This window comes from Amblyraja radiata, chromosome 29 (genome assembly GCF_010909765.2).
Source record: "Amblyraja radiata isolate CabotCenter1 chromosome 29, sAmbRad1.1.pri, whole genome shotgun sequence".
NCBI classification, from domain to species: Eukaryota; Metazoa; Chordata; class Chondrichthyes; order Rajiformes; family Rajidae; genus Amblyraja; species Amblyraja radiata.
The window spans coordinates 17,068,543-17,083,602 of record NC_045984.1 but is presented as its reverse complement, the minus strand read 5'-3'; the positions used below and the strand labels follow the sequence as shown (position 1 = coordinate 17,083,602).

The 15,060-nt window shown below is 41.6% G+C and overlaps 1 protein-coding gene and 1 long non-coding RNA gene across 2 annotated transcripts in view; one reads left to right on the top strand and one right to left on the bottom strand.

Moving 5' to 3' along the window:
* Positions 1–901: 901 nt before the first annotated feature.
* On the bottom strand, positions 902–4,691 carry LOC116989373. The gene is made up of 2 exons (XR_004416230.1): positions 4,602–4,691; positions 902–1,058 (listed from the first exon to the last, which is right to left on the bottom strand). It is a non-coding gene; the product is annotated as an uncharacterized LOC116989373 (long non-coding RNA).
* Positions 4,692–4,961: 270 nt separating this feature from the next.
* map2k2 (mitogen-activated protein kinase kinase 2) overlaps positions 4,962–15,060 on the top strand; it is a 49,375-nt gene continuing 39,276 nt past the window's right edge. The window contains exon 1 of the mRNA XM_033046700.1: positions 4,962–5,230. Coding sequence (XP_032902591.1) covers positions 5,139–5,230 — 92 coding nt within the window. The 5' untranslated portion in view covers positions 4,962–5,138. The remainder of the gene's footprint in view (positions 5,231–15,060) is intronic.

Below are 15,060 nucleotides of genomic sequence, written 5' to 3'. Positions count from 1 at the left end.
AATTTTACATCCAAGCTCATTCATTGATTGCCAGAAAACTCTGCAAGGTGTTATCCTTTCCATAAGCCCCCAGTTCCTTTTTATAAGAGTCATTTACACATGAGATGTAAGTAACATTTTCCATCTCATTTGAACATTTTAATTATGCTGGCTATTAGGAGCCATAAAATTCCCATGTCCTTTATAATGGGAAAATATGGCTAGGAAACTTTAAAAGAATTTAAAGTTTTGTTTATCAAGAGAGTACAAGTCTGAGGATGGCTGAGCTGGTCAACACTGCACTGGTCAGATGATATTTTAAATACAGCGTCCTATTTCAAATATCATAAACAAGGGGAACATTCAAGTGCGAGAGGCAGTACAGAGAGCAGCTGAGCAAGGGGTTTGAATGGGGAAAACAGAGCCAAAATGCAAGCTATTCCAGTAAAGTCTGAGGGCTGACCTTTATGAATAAAGTGCACCCACTTAACAACTTTTGACACCTGAAGTATATTTTATGTGCAGGTACTGCATAATTTAAGGATATAAGCCAGAGAATTGCCTTCAATAATTGTTAATAAATTATATGGTATTAATTAATTTGGAATACCATTTTAAACATTTAGGAAGAGGACAACATACATGAAGCCATGGAGTATAAAAGCAAGGATGTGATGCTGAAACTTTATAGAACTGGACCAAACCATCCTCATGTAGAGTATTTTGTCCAATATTGGTCACCTAATTCCACAAAGCTTTGGAGAGGAGATTTACAAGAAAGGAGAGCAGCAGTCAGGAATAGGATTGTGGAATCAGATTTTTTCCCACCATAGAGCTTTAATCATTTGAATGTTTATATGTTAATCAAAATTCCCATTCTATCCATGTCCCATTTAAAACAATACAGGCCTATCAATCTGTACAACGTTCATTACACTTTATTCCACTGTAGATCCCCATCCATTTACTTTCAATTGGATTCACAGCTTCAAGGGTCATCCTGTGCTTTCAAAACTGGCCACCAGATGGTACTATTGAGTCTTCTCCAGTCAACCTCTCTTGCATGTGCACTTTGACAGCTGGAAAGAAGAAGTTTGGGTTAAATGTCACATGATCAAGTGCACAATAACGCATTCCTCTAAATTAATTTCCCCAGCAACAAACCTTTGGTTTCATCCTTGGCAAAAAGCTCCCAATGAGCCAATGAACCACAATGCAAGTGTTTTAGTTCTGAAGTTTGAAAGGTATTCAATTTTTGATATTCTTTTAATGGGCTATTCTTTGGAAAATGAACCAAAATGTTACACACGTGACCAGATGGCATCACATAAAGCAATACATTAAATAATTATTGTGAGAGGTTAATCTTATTCATTGCTATTTTCCTACCTACAAAACTATAATGCATGTCTGCTAAAGATAAGAACATTCAATTTTTTTTTAATTCACAAAGTTTGTAAGGGCCATTCTTTGGAAAGTGAACCAAATTTCACACACGTGACCAGATGTCGTCACGTCATAAAGTAATACATTAAAAATTTATTGTAAGAGATTAATCTTATTAATTGCTATTTTCCTACCTATCAAACCATAAGGCATGTCTGCTAAAGATATGAACATCATGAGTTTGTAAGATAAAACTGAGTTATGAAAAAAATGTTTCAGTGTGAGGTCACACACGTGACCGGCCATATATGATCTCTGACCCTAAACAAACATTGTCAGCATAACATAAAAATTTAACTTGATAAACTTTGAAAAACATATGAATTATATATACAGTACAAAACAATATACCTGTAATGCTTTAAGAATTAAAAGAGATGTATTCCACAATTTTTCATATTTTTGGTCACACATGTGACTAAGAATGGGCCGAATTTGTTTGCATTCCTTACAGGCCAGAAAAAAAAAAGATCTGGAGTAGGCCACTTACTTCCTGGAGCCTGCACCTCCCCCCACCTTCAATTTTAGATTAGTTTAGTTTAGATTAAATTAGAGACACAACAGGCAAACCAGCCTTTCGGCCTACCGAGTCCACTCCAACCATCAATCACACCCGTTCAAGCTAGTTCCATGTTATCTTACTTTCTCATCCACTCCTTACACACTAGGGCAAATTTGCAGAGATCAATTAACCTACAACTCGCACGTCTTCGTGGAAGGAAACCAGATCACTCAGAAGAAACCCACGCGGTTACAGGGAGAACATGAAAATTCCACACAGATAGCAACCAAGGTGAGGATTGAACCTGGGTCTCTGGCACTGTGAGGCAACAGCTCTACCAGCTGCACCACTGTGCTGCCCCAGATTTAGTTCTATCCCCATAGCCCTTCTAGTATAAATGTCTCTTCACTTCTGTCTTGAATATATTCTATTATGCTTCCACAGGCTTCTAAGGTACAAAATGTCTGTCAACCTTCAGTAGAATGTCAACCTTCAAAGACTGTCAACCTTCAGTAAGAAACTCCTCCTCATCTCCCTGTTTCTGAGTAATGTTCACTGTCTCTCCCTCTAGTCTGAAAAAGAGGTATAACCCAAGGCGTTATCTGTCTTTTTCACTCCGTGGATGCTGCCTAGCGTACAGAGTTCCTCTAGCACTTTGGCCATAGCAAAGGATATCTCAGAGGAAATATTACAAATCCTTTTCCTGTATCCTACCCATCTTCCACAGCAACCAACACCTTCAGTCATCTTCCAAAGCATTTCCCCATCACATTCCAAAACAATACTCAAACAATACTATAGCAAAACAATACTTACTCATTTGCTCCAGTAACCTGCTTGCAAATCTAAGAACCCCAATCCCTTCCATGAAGCAATCCCTTCCCTGAAGCATTCAGACTTCATCTCTGGATGTACTGGCCTCTCTTATGCCCGCTGTTAGGTTCGATGCTGTTGCCAAGAATGGGGATTGATCGGTTTTTTTTTTTGCTTTTAGTAGTGGCATCTGAATGAAAGTCCATGAAGAACATAAGATGTTTTGAAAGAGTTGCCCTCTAAAGTGCTACCTAACTGAAAGCAACATCACACTGAGCTGGAGAAGGACAAACCCTTCATAGATTGCAGCACTAGAGATATTTCACCAGGTGAAAGATCAATACAAGACAGATCCAAATCTCAACCCAAAACATGTAGTGCCGCTGCCAGGGCAAACAGACCGACTGTATAAGGTGAAGATAAGACTCAATATTTTTTAACAACTTGATACTTGATAGCAGATGGTGCCGGAAACAAGGCGAGTCATTGTGTGCAGCCTCAGAAGTATATTTTACACTACAATGATTACACTCTTATTTATGTATAATTGTACTTATGTTTAGTATGATTTTACTGGATTATGTACGAAACATTTCACTGCATCTAGATAGGGGAAACAATAATAGTACATATTGAATTACTGAATCAAATTTTCTATTCCTATTTCAGCCAAACATCTTTTCTCCAAAAATAAGATACTGGAGGACCTTGTTTATTGCACATAATTCCAGCATCTGCAATCTCTTGTGTCTCCACCTTGCTTTCTCTGACCGCTGAGACCCCATTCCCAGCTCCCACAGTTACTGGCCCTCCTCCTCACGTCCACAGAAAACCCAAATCTCTCCCATCTCCCAAACAGCCATCACCCTACCCATAACGAGGCATAACCTTTAACATAGCAACCAGTCACCACCTCCTCCCACAGCAACCAAGCACCAACCCTTCCCATAGTATTCAGGCACCATCTCTGCCATAGTAACTGACCCTCCCCTGTTACTTCCACAGCAAGCAGGACCTTGCCCTTATCCTAACAGCACCACTCTTCTCATAGCGATCAGACACCTTCGCTACGATAGCATTCAGACATCTCCTCTGCCATAGCAACCAGTCACATACAACAAATAATCCTCTGACATTTTCGCCACCTCCATGATCCCACCACTTGCCACATCTTCCCATCTCCTCCCCTGTCTGCTTTCCGCAGAGACCGCTCCCTCCGTAACTCCCTGGTCAATTTGTCCCTTCCCACCCGAACCACCCCCTCTACGGGCACTTTCCCTTGCAACCGCACGAAATGCTACATTTTCCGCTTTACCTCCCCCCTTGACTACATTCAAGGAACCAAGCAGTCTTTCCAGGTGCGGCAGAGGTTCACCTGCACCTCTTCCAATCTCATCTATTGCATCCGCTGCTCTAGATGTCAGCTGCGCTACATCAGTGAGACCAAGCGTAGGCTTGGCGATCGCTTCGCCGAACGCTTCCGCTCGGTTTGCAATAACCAACCTGATCTCCCGGTGGCTCAGCACTTCAACTCCCCCTCCCATTCCGAATCCGACCTTTCTGGCTTGGGCCTCCTCCATGGCCAGAGTGAGGACCACTGGAGGAGCAGCACCTCATATTTCGCTTGGGCAGTTTGCACCCCAGCGGTATGAACATTGACTTCTCTAATTTAAGGCAGTCCTTACTTTCTCCCTCCCCTTCGCAGCTCTCCCTCAGCCCTCTGACTCCACCTCTTCCTTTCATCCTCCCGCCCCCACCCTCACATCAGTCTGAAGAAGGGTTTCGACCCAAAACGTTGCCTATTTCCTACGCTCCGTAGATGCTGCCTCACCCGCTGAGTTTCTCCAGCATTTTTGCCTACCATCGATTTTCCAGCATCTGCAGTTCCTTCTTAAACATTAGGCACCAATCCTTTCATGGTAACAAAGTACTCCCCCTCCCATAGTAACAAGACACCACCCCCTCCAATAGCAACCAGGCACCACCTGTAACACAGCAAACTAGACACCACTCCCTCCCATGGTAACCACACCAACCCTACCCATAGCAACTAGGTACAATCTCTACCATAGTAACTAGACACCACCCCTCCCATGGTAACCAGGTACCACCCCCTCCCATGGAAACCAGAATCTCCTTTGCCTATCAATTTCCCGCAGCAACCAGGCTCATGCTCCGCCCAGTCGTCTCCCATGGCAACAGCGGTCTGGGCTCTTCGCCTGCCTTGACAGGCCGCTATGAAAGCCCCGTCGCCCCGGAAGCAGTTGACGGCGCTGATCCTGATCTTCCCTCCGTGTGTCGGAGTCGCTACCGCCAGTGAGATTCAAATGTGAGTGAGTGAGACGGCCGGCGGATCGAACAGGGGACGAGCAGAGAAGGCTGAGAGCACACAGCGAACATGTTCGCCAAGCGGAAGGCAGTGTTGCCCGCTCTGACCATCACCACCACGGTCGGGGAAGGACTGTCCCCCACCAGAGAGGACACTGCAGAGTAAGTGGGGGCCGGGACGGGTGACTGGAGAGCGAGCGAGCGAGGGAGGAAGGGGAGACCTGGAGAGCGAGTGGGGTAGGGAATTTTTAAGCGAATGGGGGTGGGGAGGGGTGAGGGGACCGGAGGGGGTTGGGATGAAAGGGTGAGGGGGGTTGTTTGGAGGGGTTGGGGTGAGAGGCGAGGACTGGCGGGATTGTGGTGAGAGAGGGGGGACAGGAGGGGTTGTGGGGTGGGGGGAACTGGATTGGTTATTGGGGGGGGGGGGACTTGAGGGGTTGGGGTTAGAGCGAAGGAAGTTGAAGGGTTGGGTGAGTGAGGGGGGGGCGAGGGGTTGGGGTGAAAGAGGGGGGTGAGGGGTTGGGGTGAGAGGGGGGGGTGAAGGTAATAGGGGAGGGCGAGGGGTTGGGGTGAGAGAGGGGAGTTTGGGGTCAGAGGGGTGGAATGGGAGGGGTTAGGGTTAGAGAGGAGCAACTGGAGGGGTTGAGGTGAGGGTGGGAAGCGGAGGACTCTGGGGGAGGGGGGGAAGAACCAGTGGGATCTGGGTGGGAAGGGAGGACGAACTGGAGGGGTCTGAGTGTGGTGGGGAGGGGATCAGAGAACAGGAGGGGGTAGGAAGGGGAGGGTGAGAACCAGGAGGGTTTGGGGGGGGAAACTAGAGATCAAAGGATGGAGGGGGCCCAAGGACCGGGCATTGCAATTGGGCGATCTCCCTGCTGCCTGCACTCCATGCAGTTTGAGTCAATTCAGCAGTATGTGAATTTTCCTTGATTCTTACCTCTAAATTTCATAGAAGTTTCTCCAAAGAGACCCATGCAAATTGTGTTTATGTGGGCCCATTAACTTTGCAGCAGTGTTTTCAAACAAATAAACATTGGCATTGAATCATATTTGTGGCGCAGATGAGTAAAAGCTTACAGGAGAGACTCATATTGCTGATGGCTGCCATTTGGTGAGAAATTGAAAGAGGCCAATAATGTATTCTTGGAGGATAAAGTGGAAAGGTTGTTTATGGAGGGAATTTCAGAGCTTTGGACCTTGGACTCTTTGAATCGCTTCCCTCTGGAAGGCGACTCTGGATTGTCAAAGCTGCCACAGCCAGACATAAAAACAGTTTTATCCACGAGTAGTTGCTCTACTCAACAGCCAAAAATCTGTAGCCTCCCTTTGATCTGGTATTTTGTTGGTTCACATGCTTGATCAATGGTGTTTTATCATTAATGTCTTATTATTATTAATGTTTAGTGCTTTCTGAGTCATTCGTAACTGTCACTGTATGTCATGTTGTTACTTGTGGGCGGAGCACCAAGGCAAATTCCTTGTATGTGAATACTTGGCCAATAAACTTACTTACTTAGTGAAAGGCACAGCTCGGGGATGGAGTTATTAAAATCTTGCTTGTGCTGGATCGAGAATATAGCGGTAAGCAAATATATTTTGGAGCATTGTAGTTTCAGGATAGGTACAATGGTAAGGAAGGGTGAGATTATGAATAGATTTGAAAATATGCAAATGTTAAAACTGAGGCATGAGCATATTCTGGTCATTGAATGTAGGGGTTTTGGTGATTTGGATTCGTAAAGTAGGATGTAGGCAGCAGAGTTTTGAATGAAGCCTCCCCCCCCCCCCCCCCCCCCCCGTTTAAGAGATTAGAACTAACATGCGGATGAATTGAGTGATGTTATGTAAGTGCTGACAGGTGTTTGTCAATGGCTGTGCATTGGTAATGTAAAACAAAGGTATGGGTGACATATCCATAGTAGATACAGTGCCCTCCATAATGTTTGAGACAAAGACCCATCATTTATTTATTTTCCTCTGTACTCCACCATGTGAGATTTGCAATAGAAAAAAACACATGTGGTTAAAGTGCACATTGTCAGATTTTATTAAAGACCATTTTTATACATTTTGGTTTCACCATGTAAAAATTACAACTGTGTTTATACATAGTCCTCCCCATTTCAGGGCATCATAATGTTTGGGACACATGGCTTCACAGGCATTTGTAATTGCTCAGATGTATTTAAGATGTATAAGAGAGCTCTCAGCACCTAGTCTTTCCTCCAGTCTTTCCATCACCTTTGGAAACTTTTATTGTTGTTTATCAACATGAGGACCAAAGTTGTGCCCATTAAAGTCAAAGAAGCCATTATGAGACTGAGAAACAAGAATAAAACTGTTAGAGACATCAGCCGAACCTTAGGCTTACCAAAATTAACTGTTTGGAACATCATTAAGAAGAAAGAGAGATCTGGTGAGCTTACTAATCGCAAAGAAACTAGCAGGCCAAAGAAGACCTCCACAGCATATGACAGAAAAATTAGCTCTATACTAAAGAAATATAATAAAAATCCCCAAACACATGTCCGACAGATCAGAAACACTCTTCAGGAGTGAGATGTGGATTTTTCAAAGACCACTGTCCGCAGAAGACTTCATGAACAAAAATATAGAGGCTACACTGCAAGATGCAAACCACTGGATAGCCGCAAAAATAGGACAGCCAGGTTACAGTTTGCCAAGAAGTACTTAAAAGGGAAAGCACAGTTCTGGAAAAAGGTCTTGTGGACACATGAGACGAAGATTAACATATCAGAGAGATGGCAAGACCAAAGTACGGAGGAGAGAAGGAACCGCCCAAGATCCAAGACGTACCACCTCATCTGTGAAACGGGGTATGGCTGCTGAAGGTACTGGCTTACTTATCTTCATTGATGATACATCAGCTGATGGTATTAGCATAATGAATTCTGAAGTGTATAGACACATCCTATCTGCCCAAGTTCAAACAAATGCCTCAAAATGCATTGGCCGGCGGTTCATTCTACAGCAAGACAATGATCCCAAACTTACTGCTAAAGCAACAAAGGAGTTTTTCAAAGCTAAAAAATTGTCAATTCTTGAGTAGCCAAGTCAATCATACGATCTGAACCTAATTGAGCATGTCTTTTATATGCTGAAGAGAAAACTGAAGGGTCCTAGCCCCCAAAACAAGCATAAGCTAAAGATGGTTGCAATACAGGCCTGGCAGACCATCACCAGAGAAGACATCCAGCAACTGGTGATGTCCATGAATTACAGACTTCAAGCAATCATTGCATGCAAATGATATGCAACAAAATACTAAACATGACTACTTTCATTTACATGACATTGCTCTGTCCCAAACATTATGGTGCCCTTAAATGGGGGTCTATGTATAAACACTGCTGTAATTTCTACATGGGGAAACCAAAATGTTTAAAAATGGCCTTTATTAAAATCTGACAATGTGTACTTTAACCACATGTGATTTTATTTCTATTACAAATCTCAAATTGTGGAGTACAGAGGCGAATAAATAAATGATGGGTCTTTGTCCCAAACATTATGGAGGGCACTGTATTTTGCTTTGAGCTGGGGGAGGCATGGAGTCAGTGACTAGGGAATGGAGTTTGTGATGGGAATCAAAAATGGCAATTTTGTTTAATTCGTGAAAATTTCTATAATTTTCCTCTCTGAGAATCTGACAACTTAAAAATAATTAAGGAGCTGAGAGAGATGATCTCTTGACCACCGAATACTAGTGCCATGTGTAAAGTGACATGCTTTTGTGTGAAATAGAAAGAGACTAAGGGGATCTACTTGAAAATAAATGGTGATATGAATGGTAGAGGTGAGTGTAATCCTATTCAGTTGATTAACAGTGGTGGGAAGATGTCGGCGGCTTTGTCAAAGACTGCGGACTGGTTGATAAGGTTTAGGAGAAGTTGGTTGCCTTTGTCACAATTGTACAGGATCCCATAAGTAATCTTGATGAGAGAGGTTTTGATTCTGGGCCAAGAACAGAAATGTTTTAGTTCTGTTGTTTGTCCATTTGAATGAACTTCAATGTAACCAAAAGTGTTCCTGAAAAGTAGAAACATGATGAAACTAGATAATCTGTGATTAAAAGTAACCAATACTGGAGCGAAGGTTTTTACTGGGATGATCTTTGAATGCCTTAACATGAAGAAACAGTACATTCCGAGGTTTGACTACATCTTTGTTAATCTTGAACTGTTATCACTTGGTGAGACATCTAATTGCAGCAAGTAGATACAAGGAACTGCAGGTGCTGGTTTACAAAAAAAGGCACAATGGTGGATTAACAGTGGGTCAGGCAGTATCTCTGGAGAATATCGATAAGCGACGTTTTGGGTCAGAACCCTTCTTCAGACCCGTATGAAGAAGGGTCCCCACCCAAAAAAGCACCTAGCCATGTTCTCCAGAGATGCTGCCCGGCCCGCTGAGTTAATCTTGCACTTTGTGTCTTTTTTTAAAAACTGCAACTAGGCTTGTTGTTTTTACATCGCTTATGCAGACAAGAAATAAATATGAAATTATTCTTCTCAACATTTTGAGTTCAATCGTATTAGCATTTGCATTGGCCGATGTTAGTTGAGGAATGGTTCATTGTTATTGAACAGTCTGTTGAAATATTGTAGTTTTGAAGAAGTGAGGCAAAACCTTCCTCCACCTCAATAGAAGTATTACAGCAATAGAAGCATTACAGCATTGTTTCAGATTGGTTTAGTGATTGCATTCTTGCCTCAAAGACAGAATGTTGCAGGTTCAAGTGCTTTTCCAGACCTTGGCCAGTGCACAGTGGACGACATTTCAGTGCAGTGCGTTTGACATGTATGCTGCCACACAAGTGAGAAGTTAATAGCAAATAAGGACACAAAGTCCTGGAGTAACTCAACAGATCAGGCAGTATCCGTGAAGAATATCGATGGGTGATGTTTTGGGTCAAGACCCTTCTTCAGACTGATGGGAGGGGGATGGGGGTGGGGGAGAAAAAACCTGGAAAAGAGGAAAGGCAGGACAAAACGTGGCAGGTATTGGGTCGACACAGGCAAGACTTTTTTTTGACGGGCAGATGGTTGGAGCAAAAAAACAAAGATGATAACAGTAGGTGTGAGGCATGTTTCAAGAGTTATGGATTGTGAAGCCAGGGGAAGGAAAGTAGGGTATGCGGAGAGGGGTGGGGGTGGTTGGAGAGGAGAAATAGCTGGGAGTCCAGGTGGAGCACACGAGAGGGAAAGGGAAGGGTGGAAGAGAGGGAAGTGAATGGGGGAGGGGGTTAGAGGTTACCTAAAATTGGAGAATTCAGCTGTTCATATTATCGGGTTATAAGCTACTCAAGCACAATATGGGATGCTAGCAGATCTTTTCCTATTTTTGACACTATTCTGAAGTGATCAGACAATTGCAAGATACTATAATAAATATCTGCGGACCAAAATCAGACTTAATTGTGCAATCATATCATTATATGTGATATCCAATTGTTAAATTGTTTAGTGTTTACCCATAGACTGACAGTTCTGAAGCAAGGCTTACACAATCCTTTCGGATGTCCTCTAAAGAGTTGTGTAAATTCAACGTCCTTCTTTTCACTTATTACTGTAGGTCAAAAATTGTTTTGGTGGCTTTGTCACTGAGCTGCAAAGTATACGTACATTAAATGACTTGATGCTGCTGCTGTCATCTAGAAGCACTTGGAGGAATATGATTTCCACTTTCTATTTGAGCTAACCTATTTGAATTATAAAGAAAATCAAAAATCTGCAGATGCTACGAAACTGGAATTAAAAACAAAAAATGCTGGAACCGTCCAGGAAGTCGGGCAGCATTTGTGGGAAGAGAAACAGTTAATGTTTCAATCTTATTCTATCATCTTATCCTTTGACATTTTACTGTATCTGTAGGATTAGTATTTGTTTAAAAAAAGTTTATTGATGATTAGCATGGACTCAATGGGCCGAAAGGCTGGTTTGTGTGCAGTAATATTCTCATGCTCTCTGATGTGTCTAAGACTTTGTGCATTTGGAAGTCTTCGCCTGGATAATCCCGATCTTTATCTGTATTCTTTCATGAAAACTGGGTTTATAATCATTTGCCTCCATTTCATTTATTTGTTCCCTGTCTTTTCAAAGAGCATCGGGAATCTGTCCCTGTCTTTTCAAAGAGCATCGGGAATCTGTAACTCAGTGAAGATAGAAAACTTCATATTTAAAAGTACATAATAAACATTTGATATATGATTCTCTGCAAGGCTACAGATGCATGTGGAAGCATGGTTAGTCTGAATAGTTTTTTATGGCCGTTAAAGACTTGATGGGCTGAATACGTTCCTATGTCGTACAACTATTTTTGTATTTATATTGGCCATATTGAAGTTTTTTCATTATTTTTCAGACGGTTTTTTGTGCAAAGCTATTTTTGTTAATGCTTAGCAACAGTTTTTGCTGCATGTGCAGTTGATACCAGCCTGCCAATTCTTGTCACGCTGATCCACACGTTTTCCAAGATTTTTTTGTTTCTCGTGAATGTTTATAAACAAAGAAATTCGTCCTTTTTTGTCAGCCTTATCGTACTCCCCAGTATGTTACATTCCCTTTGTTGCTTTGAGCAGTGATTTATTGAAGTCTGTAAACAGTGAACATTTCAAATTAAAATTGTTTTAGTTTTATGCATTTACCTGGTCTGGGCGTTGACCATCAATGTCTAAATGCTAGTTCCTCCTTTTGATTTTGTAACACAAATACAGTTTGGAAATTTAAAAAAAAACTTTTATGACTGAATATAAAAGGCTCCAACTCAGCAGGGTAGTTAGCTTCTATCCTTGGTCAGTGTTTATCCTCAATTAGTGCTTCTACTTCAGGTAATCTTGGTCATCATCACATCACTGTGGGTGCTAACTCTGTAGAATTTGACTTTTTTCATTACATTAGCAACTGCAAAAATCAAAATTAATTCATTGGACAAAATGATTTATTCTCAGATTAAAGTTATGCAGTACAGAAATGGGCCCTTTAGCACACCATATCCATACCAAACATTTTACCTACCTATACCAATTGCACCTATCCACATTAGGTCAGTAGCTTTCAATGCCATGAAAAGATAAATATCTGTCTAGATGCCTTAAGTGCACATTTGGCAGTGCACTCCAGATATCAACCACTTCATTTTTTTTTTTACTTTTCCATCTGAACATCCTCTCTCTCTCGCCTTAAACTTATGCCATTCAACCTCTTATCTTGAATATGGGAGGAAAAATTATGCTATCAACCCTATCTATTCCTCTCATAATCTTATATGCTTCTCGGGTTACCCCTCGATCCCCTTCCCTCCAATAAGCCCAGCCTATTAAATCTTGCCTTATCATTAAAGCTATCCAATCTAGGCAAAATCCTGATGAATCTCTCCAGCAGAATTAAATCCTTCCCTTGAAATAGTGACCAGAACTGTACACAATACTTTGTGTGCTGCCAAACCAATGTTTTGTAAAGTAATAACATGATGTCCCTTCCGTCTTATCTATTTGGTTCTTATTTTGATTATACTTTAAGTTTGTTGTCACTCCTCTTGTTCTGGGTCACCTTCACTTTTAGCTTGATGAAACCTGAAAGCTCTTGGAACGTTTTGTTGTTAAAGCTGCTACAATAAAAAGCTGATAATCTGGCACCATCGGGACATTATTAATACTGGGCGTAGATTTTCCAGAGTATTGGATGTTACTTGTTTCATTACACAAATGGGCAATTTTACTTTGCATTTGTTTTACACAATAGTATTTTCCAGTGAATTTTAAAATTATAGGAAGCATAAGAGCACTCCCAATCCTGGTTACAAACCTACCCACCTTCCAAACCCCAACACCAATTCTGGCCCCTCACTTCGTCACTGTAAATTGCTCCTAGTGTATAGATGAGTGGTAGGATCTGGGGGTTGTTTATATGGGAACATTAAAATGGCTTTGAGTATAGTTAGCTAAAATGTATGCTTGAAGGTCAGCACATACTCACTGGACAGCAAGGCTTGTTTCCTTTCTATATCTCTCTGACTTTCTGCTACAAAGGACTTCGGATGTATATTAGGATAAGAATTGGAAGAGATTTTGATGTTGTGACTGGATGAGGAATGTAAGGAAGATGTTTGAAATGGCTTTGTTTGAGACATTGTGTGGAAAGCCAACACTATAAACAAAACTCAAGTGCCCATGATTATTCAGAATTCATATTGAGGATAGGAGAGAAGTGAAATTGCAGGAGAGAAAATAGCATGATCTGTGATTTTGATTGAAGTTGCCAATAGATTACTCACCACTGAGGCTATGTGAGGGAAGGAGGAAGGAACTGGATCACTTTCATGTATTTGGGGTAAATGCAAAAAGTAAAACGTAATTTAACTTTTTCAGTCTAAATTAATCTTTTGACAGATGATGAGTTGTTCCATCTATTCTCTGTACATCTGTTGCTATATTGTCATTTGCCAATCACGTATCCAATGTGACACTGGAGTAATGCAGGACCATAAATTGTCCAAGAAAAGGTCAGGTGACACAAATATTCTCTCCATTCTCCAATATTCTTCATTCGATCTTTTAAAAACTTTTCTGACATGGAATCTTAACACCATGCTTCGGTCATCTAACGATTAAAATATCCTCACAGATAGAAGTTAGATTTGTCTGAGTCCATTCCCTCCTATTAAGTACAGAGCTTGGGTACCAAGCAGTACAGCCTTAGTTTAGTCAATCACAACAGTGCAGCCTGTAGGCAGACTGAATCAGTAAGTTCATTTTTCTGCTGGCCCCTGCCTATCATTGGAGGAAAGTGAGGGAGTCAGCCATGTCAAAGACTGCACATCATTTTATTACCGACGAAGAAGGATAGATTTGTATTTGGTGACTTTGGATCAGAGTTATGTTAATAACATGGCAGGGATGGAAACCTAAAAGGTTTGGGTTTCTGTGTAAAATCAGCACTGGCATATCATAGCAGGTTTGAGGATTCTAGCGAGGAATGGAATATTGAAGATGGATATTTGTGTGCAAAGACTTGGTCAAGTGTTGTATCTTTGAGGTACGAGGAGAGTTGATGCGAAGGAGAGGAAGCAGTATTTTAGAAGAAACAACTCTAACAATTAATGTGGACTCGACAATAACAACGTGAATGACTAGAGGGAAAGAGTTAAAGATCGTCGAGATAGGATTAATAAAGTAGGAGGTGGGTCTTGTGAATAAAATGAGCTTGAAGAGAATATAATGGGAGATAAAATGTTAATCTATGAGCAGAGTCAGAACTTTTTGGTCGAATCGCCTATGAGCTCGAATTTGTATGCGTGGAAGGAGAAAATGTTCAAAGAGAATTTGCAGTTCAGTTATTTTTGTTTTTTGTCAGTTACCAACTTTTAATGAGTTCTGTGCTAAGATTATACTCGAGTGCTGATCTAAATGACCAATTAATGGTAACTCGTCTCAAACAATACAGTGCAGGGCAGGCGAGTCATTGACTGTGAGATGGTAATCTCCTACTGACATTTACACTGAATTCCCCTGTTTACCCAATGCATGGGGTTTTCCAGTGCTGAATGTTTTGAGCAGTCATTAGCTAGAGACAGTGGGATTTTTCATGATGACTTTGGCACCACTGTAGAGTTGCTGCATTACTGAGCCAGAGACCCAGGTTTGATCCTGACTACAAGTACTGTCTATACAGGGTTTGTATGTTCTCCATGTGCCGGCTTGGGTTTTCTCCAGGTGCTCCAGTTTCCACCCACATTCCAAAGACAAGCAGGTTTGTAGGTTAATTGACTTGTGTAAATTGCCCGTAGTGTGTAGGATGTGAAACTGGGATAATATAGAACTAGTGTACGGATGATCATTGGTCAGTGCGGACTGGATCGTTTGAAGGGCCTGTTTCAACACTGTATCTCTAAACTAAACTATTTCCTTTCTTCGCCTGTAAATCATTTGTTCTGTCAAAGCTTGGAATAAAATATCTGTTTCAAAATTCTGA